Genomic DNA, 16261 nt, shown 5'->3' with positions numbered 1-16261 from the left:
TCAGAGGCTTTTGAACCACTCTTGGTCTGACCTATCAACCTGTTTGCCTTGGGAGACCATACCAGGGGCATTAAGCCCCCGACAACATAGCCCTTAGGATCATTCAGGTGCTCAAACCCCTCCATCATGTTAAGGTGGCAGTTCAAGGAGGGGAAGGGTACTGGAAGGTGCTCTGACCGGGGACTCCATAGTTCTACTGAAGGACTTCAATGCCCACGTGGGCAACGACAGTGACACCTGGAGGGGGGTGATTGGGAGGAACGGCCTCCTCGATCTGAACCCGAGTGGTGTTCTGTTGTTGGACTTCTGTGCTAGTTTCAGTTTGTCCATAACAAACACCATGTTCATGCATAAGGGTGTCCATCAGTGCACATGGCACCAGGACACCCTGGGCTGGAGGTCAATGATCGACTTTGTGGTCGTGTCATCTGGCCTTCGGCCATATGTTTTGGACACTTGGGTGAAGAGTGGGGCTGAGCTGTCCACCGATCACCACTTGGTGGTGAGTTGGATCCGCTGGAGGAGGAGGAAGCTGGACAGACTTGGCAGACCCAAGTGCATTGTGAGGGTCTGCTGGGAACGTCTGGCGGAACCCTCCGTTTCAACTCACACCTCCGGGAGAACTTTGACCAGATCCCGAGGGAGGCTGGGGACAGTCCGAGTGGACCATGTTCTCCACCTCCATTGTGGAGGCTGCTGCTCAGAGCTGTGGTTGTAAGGTCTCTGGTGCCTGTCGTGCAGCATCCCGGAACCCGGTGGTGGACACCGGAAGTAAGGGATGCCGTCAAGCTGAAGAAGGAGTCCTATCGAGGCTGGCTGGCTTGTGGGACTCCTGAGGCAGCTGACGGGTACCGGAGGGCCAAGCGTGCGGCAGCCCGAGTGCTTGTGGAAGCAAAAACTCGGTTCTGGGAGGAGTTCAGGGAGGCCATGGAGTAGGACTATTGGTTGGCCTCAAAGAAATCCTGGCAAACCATTTGGCGCCTCATGAGGGGAAAACAGTGCCCTGCTAATACTGTCTACAGTGAAAGTGGAGAGCTGCTGACTTCGACTGGGGATATTGTTGGAAGGTGGAAGGAATACTTCGAGGATCTCCTCAATCCTGCTGATGCGTCTTCCATTATGGAAGTGGAGGCTGGGACTCAGAGGCGGATCCACTCATTACCCAAGCTGAAGTCACTGAGGTAGTTGGGAAGCCCCTCAGTGGCAGAGCACCGGGAGTGGATGAGATGCGTCCTGGGTACTTTAAGGCTCTGAATGTTCATACTTTAGGGGACATTTACAATGACACAAGTCTCCACTCATTCCACTCACAGTGAATTTCCCCAGTATGGGACTAATAAAGGCTTTTCTTAAAATCTGAAGGGCTGCCACTCAGGCATTCTTCTTCTAAAGGGCTTATGGATCAGCCTTTAACAACACCCATTTCACTTCATCATTAATAACAAATATTGGGGGGCAGCAATATGCCACTGCAGCCTGTCTTCTGCCTCATCCCAAGAACAAATGGCGGCATTATGTGAAACACCTACATTGTTGTCCTGAAGCTTACATAATGTAATATTTAGATAGTATGCAATTTATGTAATATTGGTTTCATGCCAAATTTCATACATACTAAACAATATTGCATGCTGTTTCAGAATACTGAATAGGTAAGGGAATTTGTTGGGTCATTCGCTGGCTGTGTCATGAGGCATGAGTGTTGGCCAACACTCACAAAAATGCCCAGCTTGCGACATTGCGACATCAAAAACCAAGTTACCTCCAACACAACTTATCTAAGTAGCAAAATAATTACATGATGATTTCATGACTTAATTAAATTAAATTAAAAATTAATTTTAATTATTTAATAAATAAAACATTTGAACAAAAGAGATTGCTAATTAGGTCTGCTCTGGCATGGCAACAGGTTATGTTGTCTTGGTTAATGTCAAGGTGTCATAAAAAACACGTCAAACATTGTCTGCTTGCATCAGAAATGCTGTAACTGACTTAATGACAAGTTATGGCAGCAATCATACATATTCATAAAGACAGGTCATGTCATGCTTATGTCAGTGTCATGAAAGTCTTATGCACACTTCCTCCAGTGAAGAGCAATTTTGTTTCCAGTCTCTGCACAAAAATAGCATTCAAAACAAGACATAAACTCAGTTCTATTACAGTATGTCAAGCTAAGGAAGTGGGAGGTGGAGTTTCACTTAGAGAGCCTGAAGTTTGCAAATGGCATTAAGTCTTCTTTGGCAATGTTTATAATCTGTGATGAGGTGATCAAAGCTCACTTTAATTCAATTCAATTCAATTCAGTTTATTTATATAGCGCCAATTCACAACAAAAGTTATCTCATGACACTTTCCAATTTGAGCAGGTCTAAACCAGACTCTTGAATTGTAAATAGAGAGAGCCCAACATTTCCCCTTGAGCAAGCACTTGGCGACAGTGGCGAGGACAAACTGCCTTTTAGAAGGCAGAAACCTCGGAGCAGACCCCGGCTCAAGATGGGCGGCCATCTGCCTTGACCGGTTGGGTTGAGAGAGAGGGAGAGAGAGAGAGAGAGAGAGAGAGCGCAGGAGAGAGAGAGAGAGAGAGAGCAAGGGAGAGAGGCAGAGGGGGTGGGGTGTGAGAGAAGGAGCACACAAGCAGAGATGCATAGCAGCAGTAATAATACCAGAAGTATCGATAATGACAATGAAGTATACAGAAGGTATTATGGTGATTTTGATAACAATAGTAGTAACAATAATGGTAGTAGCTGTACTGAGTCGTAACAGATTTAAATCAGATTATGACTAAACAGTAGTAATGGCATGACTTATTCTCCAGAATGATGTTGAGGTACTTTAAGCTCTCCACCAGCCCTAATGGCAGGCCAGGGATAGAAGTGGGGCAATGAGGGGTCACCACCTCTTTATTGTGGGTTATGAGATTATTTGCCATGGTGATGCTGAGGAGTAGATGACTATCTGTGCAACACTGGTTGAAGTTGGTAACAGATTCTTGGTCGATTGTAACCGAATCAGCCAAATCTTGGTCAGAGTGATGATGTAAGCCTCCACAGCCCGATGTGCACCCTAGTTTACCTTACTCATTTCTTTGGACTATGCAGGATAGCCCAGCAGAAAGTGGATATTTTACCTGGAAGTAGGTGAGTCTGTTTTTACTAACAACGCCGTAGTGAAACGCAGCACTTACACAAATGTCAGATTAAAACTTAACAGATGGATCAGGGACATGACACAGACATGGCAGGGAAGAGCATAGACTGTGTTGTCGCAACAGAGCATTCCCCATTCAATCCAACTGACAAGTGTTGAAGAGATTAAATCTGTTTCTGCATTTAGCAGTAGCAGCAGTATTTCACATGCACACAGTGAAAATCAAGCACTTGGCCTCACAGGCACAGAAAAGCTGCCTTTTAGCAGTTTTAGCAGTTGGGGGCAGAAAGAGCAGGGGATTGGGAGATTCACAAATTAATTATCTGTCACAATTTAATCTTTAAATCACTTTTATCTTATTTAACATATTGTGTTATCAGACATCTAATGAAAACAACAGTGACAGCAGCTATCATTACAGTTTATTTACAGGTACAGTTTATTTTAGTTGGCTGAAGTTGTTTGGTTCTTCATTAAGCTCTTTTCAGTAACATACTTTTAATTTTTTCAGTGTACAGTGTTTCATATCTTTCCAGCAAGTTCTTATCTGCCATATCAGTGCATGAAGCACTGACATAACCTTGTAGGTCTACCTATGAAAAAATTATGCATTGTTTGTAAATTCATCTTGCTGCATAATTCTGTTAATGTGGTTTTGTTGTTAAGATTTATTATCTACTGAGAAATTCTTCACCAAACCTGAAACTATTCACACACACACAAACACCTAAGTATTGTTGCTGACCAAGTACTACCCCTTCATGCAAATGGTATTTTTTGTTAGCAGTTGCCTCTTTCATCAGAATAATACCCCCTGCAACACTGCAAAAATGGTTCAAGAATGGTTTGAGGAAAAAAAAAAAATAGTCCGAGGGTACTGACTTCTCCAGATCTCAATCCAATTGAGTATCTATGGGATGTAGTGAAAAAACATGTCTGATCCATGCAGGCCCCACCTCACATGACTTAAAAGATCTGCCGCTGATATAGTGCCAGATACCACATCATCTAATGGAGTCCAGGCCTTGACGGGTCAGGGCGGTTGTGGCCTCAAAATGGGAACCTACTCAATATTAGGCGTGTGGTAATAATGTTATGGCTGATCAGTGTACATATAAGAACAAGATCAGATTAGGCCTGTTTTCTGTTGTTCTTTTTCTCAGATGGCAGGAGGTTTGTGTCAGAGGATGACAACATTGTTCTGAAGCAAGGTCTGCAAGGCTGGTATGCAGTACTCAGAGGTATAGTATATCATTTCACACTTCCTGGATTTGTGTGCTTAAAGGTGCATATTTCTTTACATATTACCAATGAATTTCCCTTCAGGGATAAATAAAGGAATTCTGATTCTGATTTCTGATTCTGATTCTGAATCAAATAACTACTGTGCTTGTAGCGATCAACAGAGTTAGCATCAAACTGCAATTCTACTGGGCTTTCCTGCTGATTTTATCTCATTGTTGCTCATTTTGCTGCAAATTTACTGTATGGCTGAATCTCAGTACTCTCACCAACAACAAAAGGCAGCTGTTGTCAGATAAAAATCTCTGATAAACCCACTGTACACACCCTGCCCAGCAGGAGAGGCTGACTCAGTTAAAGACTACCTAGTGAAAATTGTTGAGCATTTAACAGTTAATGAGACACAGACACAACACACCTGTCTTAAATCTCTTCATAAAACCAGTACAAGATGCATCCAGTCCAGATTCAGATTCAGTTTGTAATTAGGTATGTGCTTTGTTTTTGATGCTGTGTGTGTGTGTGTGTGTAGGCATCCAGAGGCTGCAGTCGCAGGAATTCAGTAAACCTAGTCGCATGGTGAGCTCAGAGAAAGTCCTTATCCACTAGCTCCAGGAGAGATGAGACACAGCTTGTCAAACAGACATGTTCGAAATCACGGATTCAAGTTCGATCACAGCGGTCAGGGTCCAGTTTTTATTGAATGTGACAGGTAGAGCCACAAGTGCAAAACCAGACCAAGCTATTATAAGTACAAACACTCAATTTTGTAGTCTTCTCACTGAATTGTTCTGTTTGCCTCTTTGCCTCTATATAACACAACATAAAGTAATGTTCTGAATAAATGATTGACATTTGTCTTCACATCTCTTCCTGGTTGCAGTGTGTCTTTTTGTCAGTCATCAGTAAAAATCCTGATTGTGGGATTTAATGAAAAGGGCAGAACACACACAGATTTGTGTGGCATTTGTGAGAAAAACAGTGATTGAAACAGTTTCAGGCAAAAATTAGGTTATTTGTAAATCTATGCAAATCAAAATATTTTCAAAGACAGTAGAAATTAATGTTGACATGACACAGTTCACAAGACAGTAAGAAGTTTCCAAGATTTTTAAAGTCAATTTCCCACTCTCTCTACAGTTTTTTTTACACCAGTAATCCCTCATGTGATGTAACTTAAACCATACGTGCTCATTACAGCCAGCATTTAACTAATATTGTTATAATAGTAAAAAATAGTCTAATACATATTTTAATAACATGGATGTTATCAGACCCACATGACTACAGTAAATACCAAATTTAGCTGAAGTATTATTTTAATCCAAAGTAAGGCAAATGAATAGGAAATACATATTCATAGCTTGTCTCATAGAGTACAGTATCTATTTTCTGTATTTTTACTCTTTGATAAACAATCAAATTATTATTTATCAAATAAAAACAGAAGCATTAGAACAGGAGAACTTGATACTGTGACCTCTCTGCCTCTCTATAACCTCTTTACAATTTCTAAGGCCCATTTCCTCCAACCTCTGTTAGCCCCAGTTATGTAGATAACAGCAGTGCTTGGTTTAACTAACTGACAGTACCACTTTTTAGAAGGGCAAAAATTCAACCAAGCTTAATTCTACTTAATTTATTTACGCTGAGAGAGAGTGGTGTGAATTTAAACTTGGATTCATCCCAAAGAAGGTCCATGAACCATACAATATTATACAATGTGAACATTCTGTGAGCAGGCATTTGCTACTGTATGTTAAAACACACATACTGGTGGTGACAATACATGAAAAGAAAAACAAAGCAGAGCAAACAAAGGGAAGTATTGCCATTACAAGAACAGAAATGAAAGAGAAATAAAAGTAATGAGAAAAAAAAGAAAGAAAGAAAGACATGAAACTAAGGGGTCTTTGCATAAGGTCAATGAAAACGGAATGTGATATATTACAACCATTGATAATCTTTATGTCTTTTAACACTTTATTTTTGAAAATCATCTTATTTCACCTCCAAATGACATTCACAGTAGGGATGCATGATATTTATTTTTTCAGCCCGCACAGATAAGAGTTAATTTCACTTCTTGTATTTTGAAAATTCATCAGTCTTTCAGAGATTAATAAGTAATAGTTTATGCACATGTAAGGATGAGAAAGTTTAAGATGTAGTGAGCAAAGATGGACAATTTAATTTTTCAGAGCTTTGTTGTCTTAAAAGACTTTTTTTCCTGCTCTCTGAAACTAAAAAAACACAAGAGTCTGCAGAGTGTATGGCAACACCCAGGTGCAGCAGATTGATGTCATGAGAGCAACAACAGCATGCCGTGCTTCTTCTCCTTCTGCCCGTGTTTACTGGTGTAACCAAATTTAAAGTTGCATGTTCGTGAGGTCAGTGAAAGCAATTTGGCTTCATATTATTGCCTCTATTATTAGCTAGACTTCATTAGCCAGTAGCCGATAATATAAAATTTCCCATTATTGGGTCGATATTTAATATGTCCAATAAATGTTGTGCATCCCTAATTCACAGTTATCTACAGACTCCTGTTTGGTGCACCTTCCAGATATGACACATGTCTAACCATCAGGCTGATAAGGCACTTTGTTTGTCTTCTTAAAGCTCTTACAGTCAGGGGAGGACATAATAACATGACTATCCAAAATGTCTCCAAACTGACCTAATGGCAACATGACCATCACAAGCACAGACTGTTTTCTGTTTCTGTTTGAGATATCATCGTGGCTTGAGCTCCAAACGTACTCCATACTCTGTTTTTCTTCTTCAGCTTTGTATCACCAGAAAGACAATGGGGGATGGAAAACCAATAGTGATTCACATCATCCAGTTTTTAAACTTTTTTCTAATGCACTTCTTCACTCTATCAAACCAATCCAGTAATATGAGATCAGCTCAATGTTTGTTTGTGCTTTTATCCAGAGTAAGATGCCAAGACAGAGTTAAGCCCAGTCTAATCAAGTGAAAAGACAGGTCCAAACTGACACAGTGCTCCATCAAAGATGGAAAAATAAACTTTCCTAAAATTCATTCAGGCCCTATACAATGTAAAAGTACTAACTTGGAAGCTTCTTACCAAACCATATAAAATCAGCTGTTGACATTGTTTAAACAAGGAAACCCAACCAGGACAGGGCTTGCTGGGGGGCAGCCATGGCCTAGAGGCTGGAGAAGCGGCTTGGGTCACCGGTTCGATTCCCCCACCGGACGGGCAGGAAAAATTTGGGTGTGGTGGAGTCATTAATGTGATGCCCCCCCCCCCTTCATTAGCCGGCTGACTGCCCTTGAGCAAGGCACTTAACCCCCCAATATGCTCCCGGGGCGCTTGATGCTGCCCACTGCTCCTGTGTGTGTTTCACTGCATGTAATTTGCCAGGTGTTGCATGTGTGTGTTCAACTAAGGATGGGATAAATGCAGTAGTCAAATTCAGTATGTGTATGTAAAAATATATATACTGTCAATAAAAGTTGATTCTTCTTCTAAAAAAAACTTAAAGATGATGCATGCAGCCGTGTTGTAAGATGCAAACAAATAAATAATCCAAGGCTCTAGAATTAATGTACTTCTGATCAAATTAAAGTTTAAATAGAAACTGGGGAGTCCACAAAAAGTCCAGGACACAAGAGTGGTGCTTTTGTCTGTACATGAGATCTATGATTTGATTATTTATAGAAGATCTAGAGTATGAATTATCGCACACCTGACAATACCAGACTGCAGTTGAATAGACAGAAATAGCTCTATCACATGTCCTTGCTACAGAGAAACACTGATCTTGGATCTCATAAGCCAGGGGGGCCTATTAAACCCTGGAATGACTGCACTGTGAGGCACACCAATGGAACTTAATTTTGTGGAATATTACAGGGTTTTCATATAGACATGCATTTACTACAAATTAAAGCAGAATTAAATTTTAAGTTTAATTTAGAAATATCTGTGTCTAAAAAAGACATTATTCATCTTTAATCAAGCTACTAAAACAACATTTGCTAAACACAAACAAACAGAACATTGCATGCATGTTAACACACCCAGCAACAACCCTGTAGGCACACTCCCCCGTCAGTTGCCTGCCTCCTCTCATATGCAATTCAAAAGTATAAGAACAGGAAAAATACCCACCACATTTCTGACATATTATAAAATGTTCTCTTACATAAAAAACTTTTCTCTTACATAAAAACTTATCCCAGGTCATGTTTCATAATCTTACAATTGTGTTTTACAGGAACATATATTAAAATAAAAAAGTGATTGTGTTGGGTGTGTGTGTGTGTGTGTGCAGTTGTTGATGTCAAACTTTAACAAAATATATTCAGGTCAGTTTCCTGGCTGTCCGCTCAGTCTCCTAGTAATGCATAAGGCACTTCTCATGCTTGCCTTAAATTAATCCAGCTATTTGCTAGTTCTTAAAGACCTGCTGACTTAAGTGGATTCAACCTGGTCCAGTGTTGAGGTTTTCATTTCTATGCTCACTGCCTTATTCCAGTGGGTTTTCATTTGAAATGATACATCTACTTCTGCCCCCGTGGGAAAGCTCAATCTACAACTGTAATTTGAACTGAACTCTGACACAACAGGAGACAAATATGTCACTTGTTTTCCTGTTGCTTTATTCAGATAGCTATGGATAGGATGAAGATGAAATCCCACTCTTACTGTGTTACTCTTACTCTTACTGCTAGAAAAACAGCCATCAGTGAGCATAGGACTTGCCTGACTCAGTGCTTAACATGAACTTCAAAAGTAAGAAAAGGGCTACTTTCCAATGTGAAATATTTATCAAAATAGTTGCTTTTAAACCAATTAAAGTTTTCAGCTTATTAATTTTTATAATTTTTATTAATTCTATTTCATACCTGTATTTTTAAATTTTCTTAAAAAAATTTGAATACAGTTTTTGTAAATACCTGTGCTTGAGATTTTAGTTTTTGTTTATCCTATTTTTATACTCTGCACTTTTCTCCTTTCTTGGTCGGGAATACTGCATGTGCAATTGTCTGTAGAAACAAGAATTTCCCTCCAGGGATTAATAAAGAAATTCTGATTCTGATTCTGATTCTAAATATAAGACTTATATCTCTATAAGGTTTGCTTGACTCATGTTCAAGATTCACCATTTCCTCTCTGTTCCTGAGGGCAGCAAAAGTGTTCTGAGTTGGACAAGATCAACAAATAACTATGCCTGCTATGGAGCTGTGTATTCAATACTTCTATTCAGGTATAAAGATTTTTATTTCCGATAAATCGTACACTATAACATACACTGTAACTGTAGCTGGGACAAGGTCAAGCGACAGAGAGGATTAATGATCACGTATGATCTCTTAGAACTACATCATAAAGCTGCTACTATTTTGTCAAAATTATTGTGACACTAATTCGGTTTGACAGACAGACCAAAAATTTTGGTTTAATTGGAAGCAGAATGTGAGACAGAGGAAGACAGTAAAGAAAGGGTGCAGTGTCTGAGTCAGTCAACATTTCTGACTGTAAGGCAACACTCCTAGAGCTACAACAACAAAGACATGGCCACATACATGCACAGACGCACACACACACACATACACAGGCCTACTGCACTGCACTATTCAAGAATGACAGGAATTTCCCCATTTTGACCCCTTCTCCCTGATGGTTAAAAGTGTGCTTGTGTTTTTATGGATGTGTATTAGAGTTTGTTTGATTGAGGAGGACATCGGGAACTCATGTTTATGCTTCTTATAAATCCAAAACTAAACGTCCATCCATTTTCTATACCTCTTTATCCATGGGGTTAAAGGGGGTTGGAGCCTATCCCAGCTGACTTTGGGCAAGAGGCGGGGTACACCCAGGAGTGATCTCTAATCGATCACAGGGCTGACAGACAACCACACACGCACACACTCACACCTAGGGACAGTGTAGAGTAGCTAAAAATTAGCTAAAAAACCTAATGTGTGTATTTTTGGGATTGTGGAAGGAAGTCATGGTAGCCCGAAAAAAAACATGCAGGCACAGGGAGAACATGCAAACTCTGAACAGAAGGGCCCAGGTAGGATTTGAACCTGGAATCCTCTGAATGTGAGGTGACAGTGCTAACCACTGCACCACCATTAAATAATCATTACCTTGAACTAAACCAAGGAAATGAATTATGATTAATGTCTGAAAGCTCATCTGGTTAAAAAGCTTAACTATTACAAATAAGCTCTGAGCCACATCACTGCTTTCACTGCTCTAAAACAGCTGAACCCTGAGTAGTACTTCAATAAATAATAAATGTCTCCACATGCCTTTCCATGGCTGCAGGGATATAATACATTGAAGATGAAGCTTTTCAACTTTATGGAGCAGTTGTGAACAGATACTGTAGGAAACACTTACTTTCATTTATAGATAAATGTTGTCTGATTACCAAATGCATAAAAATTTGATTTTAAATAGTTCATTTTTAAGATTATTCTTTTACTACTGCACACTTTATTTTAGTTTGCTCTATAAACAGACATGGGTCTGAGATGTTCAAGGTCAAAGCACCAGTTTCCACTAAAATACCAACAACTCACTTTGTGCTGCCTCATTTGAACGACTATTCCACTTCCCCTCTCACTCTGCCCCCTGGCTGGACACCAAAATATCACACAGCCAGGCATAGACAAGTCATAACAAACTGTCAGAGCACTGCTTGGTGTTGTGCTACCAAGAAAATAGAGCCACTATTATTTTACATGCCATTTTTCATTTACTGTCAAAGAGTCGGCTATCCTTCACTTAAAAGTGATGTTTCTAATTAGTTCAATTGGTTTGCAGATTTTGTAGCACTTAACAGATAATTTCAGAATACAGATGATTTCTGAAATACATTCAAAAATTTGCATATGGTATTTACAGGAGCATTTGCAATTATTTCCCTCTATAATGTCCAGACTGATCAATTACATTATGATCAATACATTATGGCATTTAAATGATCTCCTTACTGACAGTTCAGCTCTATACATGATCTATGTTGCAGTCGTATATAAAGTTAATGTTGTTCTGCTTGTGGATTGTAAGAAGGTAGCAGGAGCCTGTGTCCTCTGTCTGTATGCTGCTGTCAAAAATTCAGGCTACATCCACAGTTTGTTATCTTTGTGACAGGAGCACAGCCACCTGTAGTTGACATGATTACAGCACTTTGTGGTTCCTCAATGTTACAGTGCAGTAATGTCATGGTTACAGTGTTATTATGTTGCCGTCCTCTCTCATGCTTTCTCGACTGCTACCAGATGTGTGGGCTGGGTTTCCGTTGTGACTAGACATTATCATGAAGCTGTCACTCAGGGTTGCTCCACTGCTATTGGGTGATGAAACACTTTGTGGAAGGGGCCTAGCCACAGTGGAATTGTGCTGCCTGTTGCTAGGTGAGTCTCTGTTGAGGTTAGTGTTGTTACTGTAGGTTACCCGTTGGGAGTCAAAGTGTGTCAGGCTGTCATTCTCCAGAATGAGGTCGCCATCATCATCTTCATCATCACTGTCACCCTCTGCAATGCTGCTGCTGCAGTAACAACAGATGACAGGGTGAATAATGATCATAGAATAAATCTATAAATTACAATTTATCACAGAAGTAGAACACCTCACTGTACCAAAAAACATTAGATACAGTTTATTAAAGCTGCTTTTATTCTCTCTTTTATGTGGTCTCCACCAACTCTTGAGAAAAATACTTGACCCTTTCTCTGCCAAAAGCTCCACTATGTTCACCATCTGCTCTTTAATTGTCAGTTGTCTGCTGTTTACTGTTAAGTATGTAGTGTACAGTCAGTTTTCTCTGTAAACACCTGTCTTCTGCTGTTGGGAACGAGGGTGATGAGAGCATGAGACAAAAACATTAGTTAAACAAAACAAACACAACAAAACAAAGACACTGACAATCTCTGCAGAGCTGCTGCTGATTCTGTGTGGGTTCAGAGTCATGTGACCCATTGTCTATTTTATAATCCTGGTTTGTGCAGCTTTCAGTGACACATATAATGGATAGGTGATTATTATTTGTTGTCTGTTGATTGTCCTGAAGCTGTATTATACTGCCACAGTTTAAACTGACATATGAAAAACATCAGCATGTTTTGCTCTCAAGCAAAACTGAATTTCTAGGTGCAGTCAAGTGGTCGAGGGTGTACAGCTCTGCTTTTTGCCAGTGATATGGTTCTACTGGTGTCAGGAGTGACCTCCAGGGAAAGTTTACAACTGAGTGTGAAGTGGTTGGGATCAGCACCTCTAAGTCCAAGGCCATGGTTCTCGGCCGGAAAAGGGTGGATTGTCCACTCCAGTTTGGAGGAGAGTTGCCGGTTCAAGTGGAGGAGTTCAAGTATCTTGGGGTCTTGTCCATGATTGAGGGACAAATGGAATGGGGGACTGACAGGTGGGGCAGAGTCTGCTGTGATGCGATGGATCCGTACTGTTCCGTTTTGGTTAAGAAAGAGCTGAGCCAAAGGCGAAGCTGTCAATTTACCTGTCAGTCTACGGTCACTCACCTATGGTCACAAGCTGTGGGTAGTAACAGAGAAAACAAGATCGCGAATACAAGGGTAGCTGGGCTTAGAGATAGGGTGAGGAGCTTGGACATCCGAGGGGAGTTCATGTAGAGCCCCAGCTCCTCCACATTAAGAGGAATCAGTTGAGGCGGTTTGGGCATCTGATCAGGATGCTTCCCTGACATCTCACTGGGAAATTGTTTTAGGCATGTCTGTCTCGGAGGAGACCTCGGGGCAGATTTTTCATGATCTTAAGGGTCATAAATGCAACATATCCTTATATTTTCTTTCCCATCAATGTCATATTTGTCATTACAATTGAGGGTTAAAATTGTCTCAGTGCTTTGTTTTAAAGACTTTTACACCCTTGTATACATTATGTTCTGAGAAAAAATGGCCCTTGTGCAGAATTTCTTGTCACAAAATTGGAACAACATGCGGTAATTTTTATCAATAGCGTTACTGGTCTCCTGTACATATCATACCTTGCAAAAATAGGGTTGCTCTGAGAAGCAGGGCTTGGTGAGTTATGTGATGGAACAGAGCTCGTAGATCCAGCTGAGCCCACAGAACCACAGTTACCCACTAAGGTTTTACTCCCACGATGCACAACATTGTTCCTCTGGTTAGCTGGCTTGACAGTCACAATGAGGTTGTGACTGTTGGCCACCATCATGTCTGTAACCTGAAATGACAGATGTGAGGATCTTAACTCTGAAAGAAACAAATGCAAGGACTGCTTCCACTTGTTCCACTAATTGGAACAAGTGCTGAGCCACCAATCGGAACAATTGGTGGCTCAGCACAAACTCTGACACTTTGTAAAAGTTAAAAGTGAGAAAGTAAAATTGACACAACTCCAAATTCATTTTTAGGGGCATTTGCCATGGAACTCATTCATATCAGCTCCAGCAGTCGGTTGATATTAGTGGTTCAGTGCCTGGCCCCTGCAGTCCGCGCATAGAAATGTCCTTGGGTCAAATGAATATCTCTTTTCGAGACAGTCATATACCTCAGCGGATATGGAGATTTGACTCGTCACTATCATCAGATGAAGACTTTTGCACTTCTATCACATCGTAAATTTTCTTGAAATTAATAATGCTACAGAAATTACAAAAACTACTGCTTGGGAGTCCCTTAAGACCTATCTACATGGTCAAACTATTTCATATACTGCACATAAAAAAAGAAATGCAGAAACAGTCTTTTAGAACTTACGAAACTCATTGCTAATCTGGACAACACCTAACCAAACCCACTGCAGATCCGTATAAACAAAAACTACTTCAGAATCAGAATTCAAAATCCTCATTAAAGAAACAGCATATTTTTGAGCACAGTGAAAAGGCTAGTAAACTTCTTTCCCGCCAGAAATCAAACTAGAATCTGGTCAACTAGAAACAGAGCACAAAAAGATTAATGATGCATTTAAGCAATACTATTCAAACCTTTATACCTTTCGAAATACTTGTAACCCCTCTGATATAAACACTATCTATCAAATTTGACTATCAGTGTGGATCAATGGAAAACTCTTGAAAGTCCAATCTCAGAACGCCACACAATAATAAAGGCAATTGGCTCTTTACCAAGTGGGAGCTCTCCAGGCCCTGCTGGGCTTCTGATGAATTTTATAAAGCATTCTCAAGTTAACTCTCACCCTTGCTTTGCAAAGTGTTCATTGAAATACATACTAAAGCCTTATTACCACACACGTTAACCTAGGCTACAATATCAGACATTCACAAGAAAAATAAAAAACCCCTAACGATATGAATCCTATCGCCCAATTAGTTTATTGAATGTAGATTATAAAATCCTTATGAAGATTCTCGCCCTCCGTCTTGATAAAGTTTTGCCCACCATTATTCACACATACCAGACAGGTTTATTATAACCAGTCTTTTGTTAAAAATGTGTCGTCTGCTCAATATTTTATATTCTCACTCTTCCATTTGCCCCCCCAAAAGCATTATCTCACTTGACACCAAAAAAGCTTTGATTATGTTGACCGGGGATACTTATTTTCTGTTTTAGATAAATTTAGATTTGGCCCATGTTTTATTTCCTAAATTAAGACTTTATATTCATCAGCAATAGCTTCAGTCCACGCAAACAACATTATATCGGAATATTTCCCACTTCACAGAGGCACTCGACAGGGCTGCCCCGCCTCAGCCCTTTGCTGTTTGACCTGGCAATTGAATTTCATGCTGTCTCTTTAAGATCTGGGGAGAGATTTGTAGGGATGACGTTACCCACAAATTATTGCTATATGTGGACAATCTCCTTCTATACAGATCCAGAAGAGTCCATTCCCATGGCTCTGGAACTACTTCAGAAATTGAGTAAAATATCCGGATATAAAATAAATCACACGGAGAGCTGACATTTTCTTGTCAACCAACTTGATCTCCACATTTAGAGATGGTGTGGCTCCTGTCTGGTCTACTATGGAAATAAATACCAGCTTATCCATGTGTGCAACTGTCAAATGTCAAGTGTGAAAACTGTCAAACAACCTTGTTGAAAATCCTGTGATCAAGAGCACTCTCATCACCTGGTTCCAGTGTCAACACCATTTTGGCTTTAAAGCTCTCAGCTTGACCCGTATTACTTTAAATCATACTTTTACTCCAGCCCAGATAGATCATGCATTTAAATTCTGGCATAGAGGCACAGTCTATTTGAAAGATTTTTTTTCTCATTTGTCTCCTTTGATACCTTAACTAAAAACTGTCATATTCCCAGTTCCCATTTTTTCAGATATTCACAGATACGAAGTTTTGCTATGAAATATTATACAACATTTCTCCCACCTAATTGTCTTCTTGAAGATTGCTTACAATTTAAATCAGAAATTTCAAAAATTTATGATCAGGTTCAGCACAAAAATTCTCCATCACTAAAATGAAAGAACCATGGGAACTGGATCTCAGAATGACTATTTTCAATGAAATCTGGGACTTACGCATTTGCCGTATTCATACATCCTCCATTTCTATTCATTACTGCCTTCTACAATTTAAGGTTACGCAGGAGCTTAAATTGTCAAAAATGCTCTATTTCTGATGACAGCTGTCCCAGATGTAAACAATCTCCAGTAACAATGAGCTATATGCTTTGGTCATGTAACTCCTTAGAATTTCTGAATTTTCATTTTTGAAGTGTATTCATGTATATCTAAGAAGATAATAGATCATTGTTATAAGCAGGGATTTGCCCCACATCAGTTAAATGTGATTGCACTTACATCACTATTAGAGAGAAGACTAATTCTTATTAGATGGAAAGACATTATCTTCCTGGTTAAAAGAAGTTATGACGTGCATTC

General features: G+C 39.9%; 1 protein-coding gene across 1 annotated transcript in view; it reads right to left on the bottom strand.

The window, feature by feature from the left end:
• Positions 1 to 9809: 9809 nt before the first annotated feature.
• Positions 9810 to 16261, bottom strand: part of pard6a (par-6 family cell polarity regulator alpha) — a 31397-nt gene continuing 24945 nt past the window's right edge. Inside the window, exons 5-6 of the mRNA XM_046394479.1 lie at positions 13410 to 13609; positions 9810 to 11942 (exon numbers count right to left, since the gene is read on the bottom strand). Of these exons, the coding sequence (XP_046250435.1) occupies positions 11621 to 11942; positions 13410 to 13609 (522 nt within the window). The 3' untranslated portion in view covers positions 9810 to 11620. The remainder of the gene's footprint in view (positions 11943 to 13409; positions 13610 to 16261) is intronic.

This window comes from Scatophagus argus, chromosome 7 (genome assembly GCF_020382885.2).
Source record: "Scatophagus argus isolate fScaArg1 chromosome 7, fScaArg1.pri, whole genome shotgun sequence".
NCBI classification, from domain to species: domain Eukaryota; kingdom Metazoa; phylum Chordata; class Actinopteri; family Scatophagidae; genus Scatophagus; species Scatophagus argus.
This window is presented reverse-complemented; position numbering and strand designations above follow the sequence as displayed.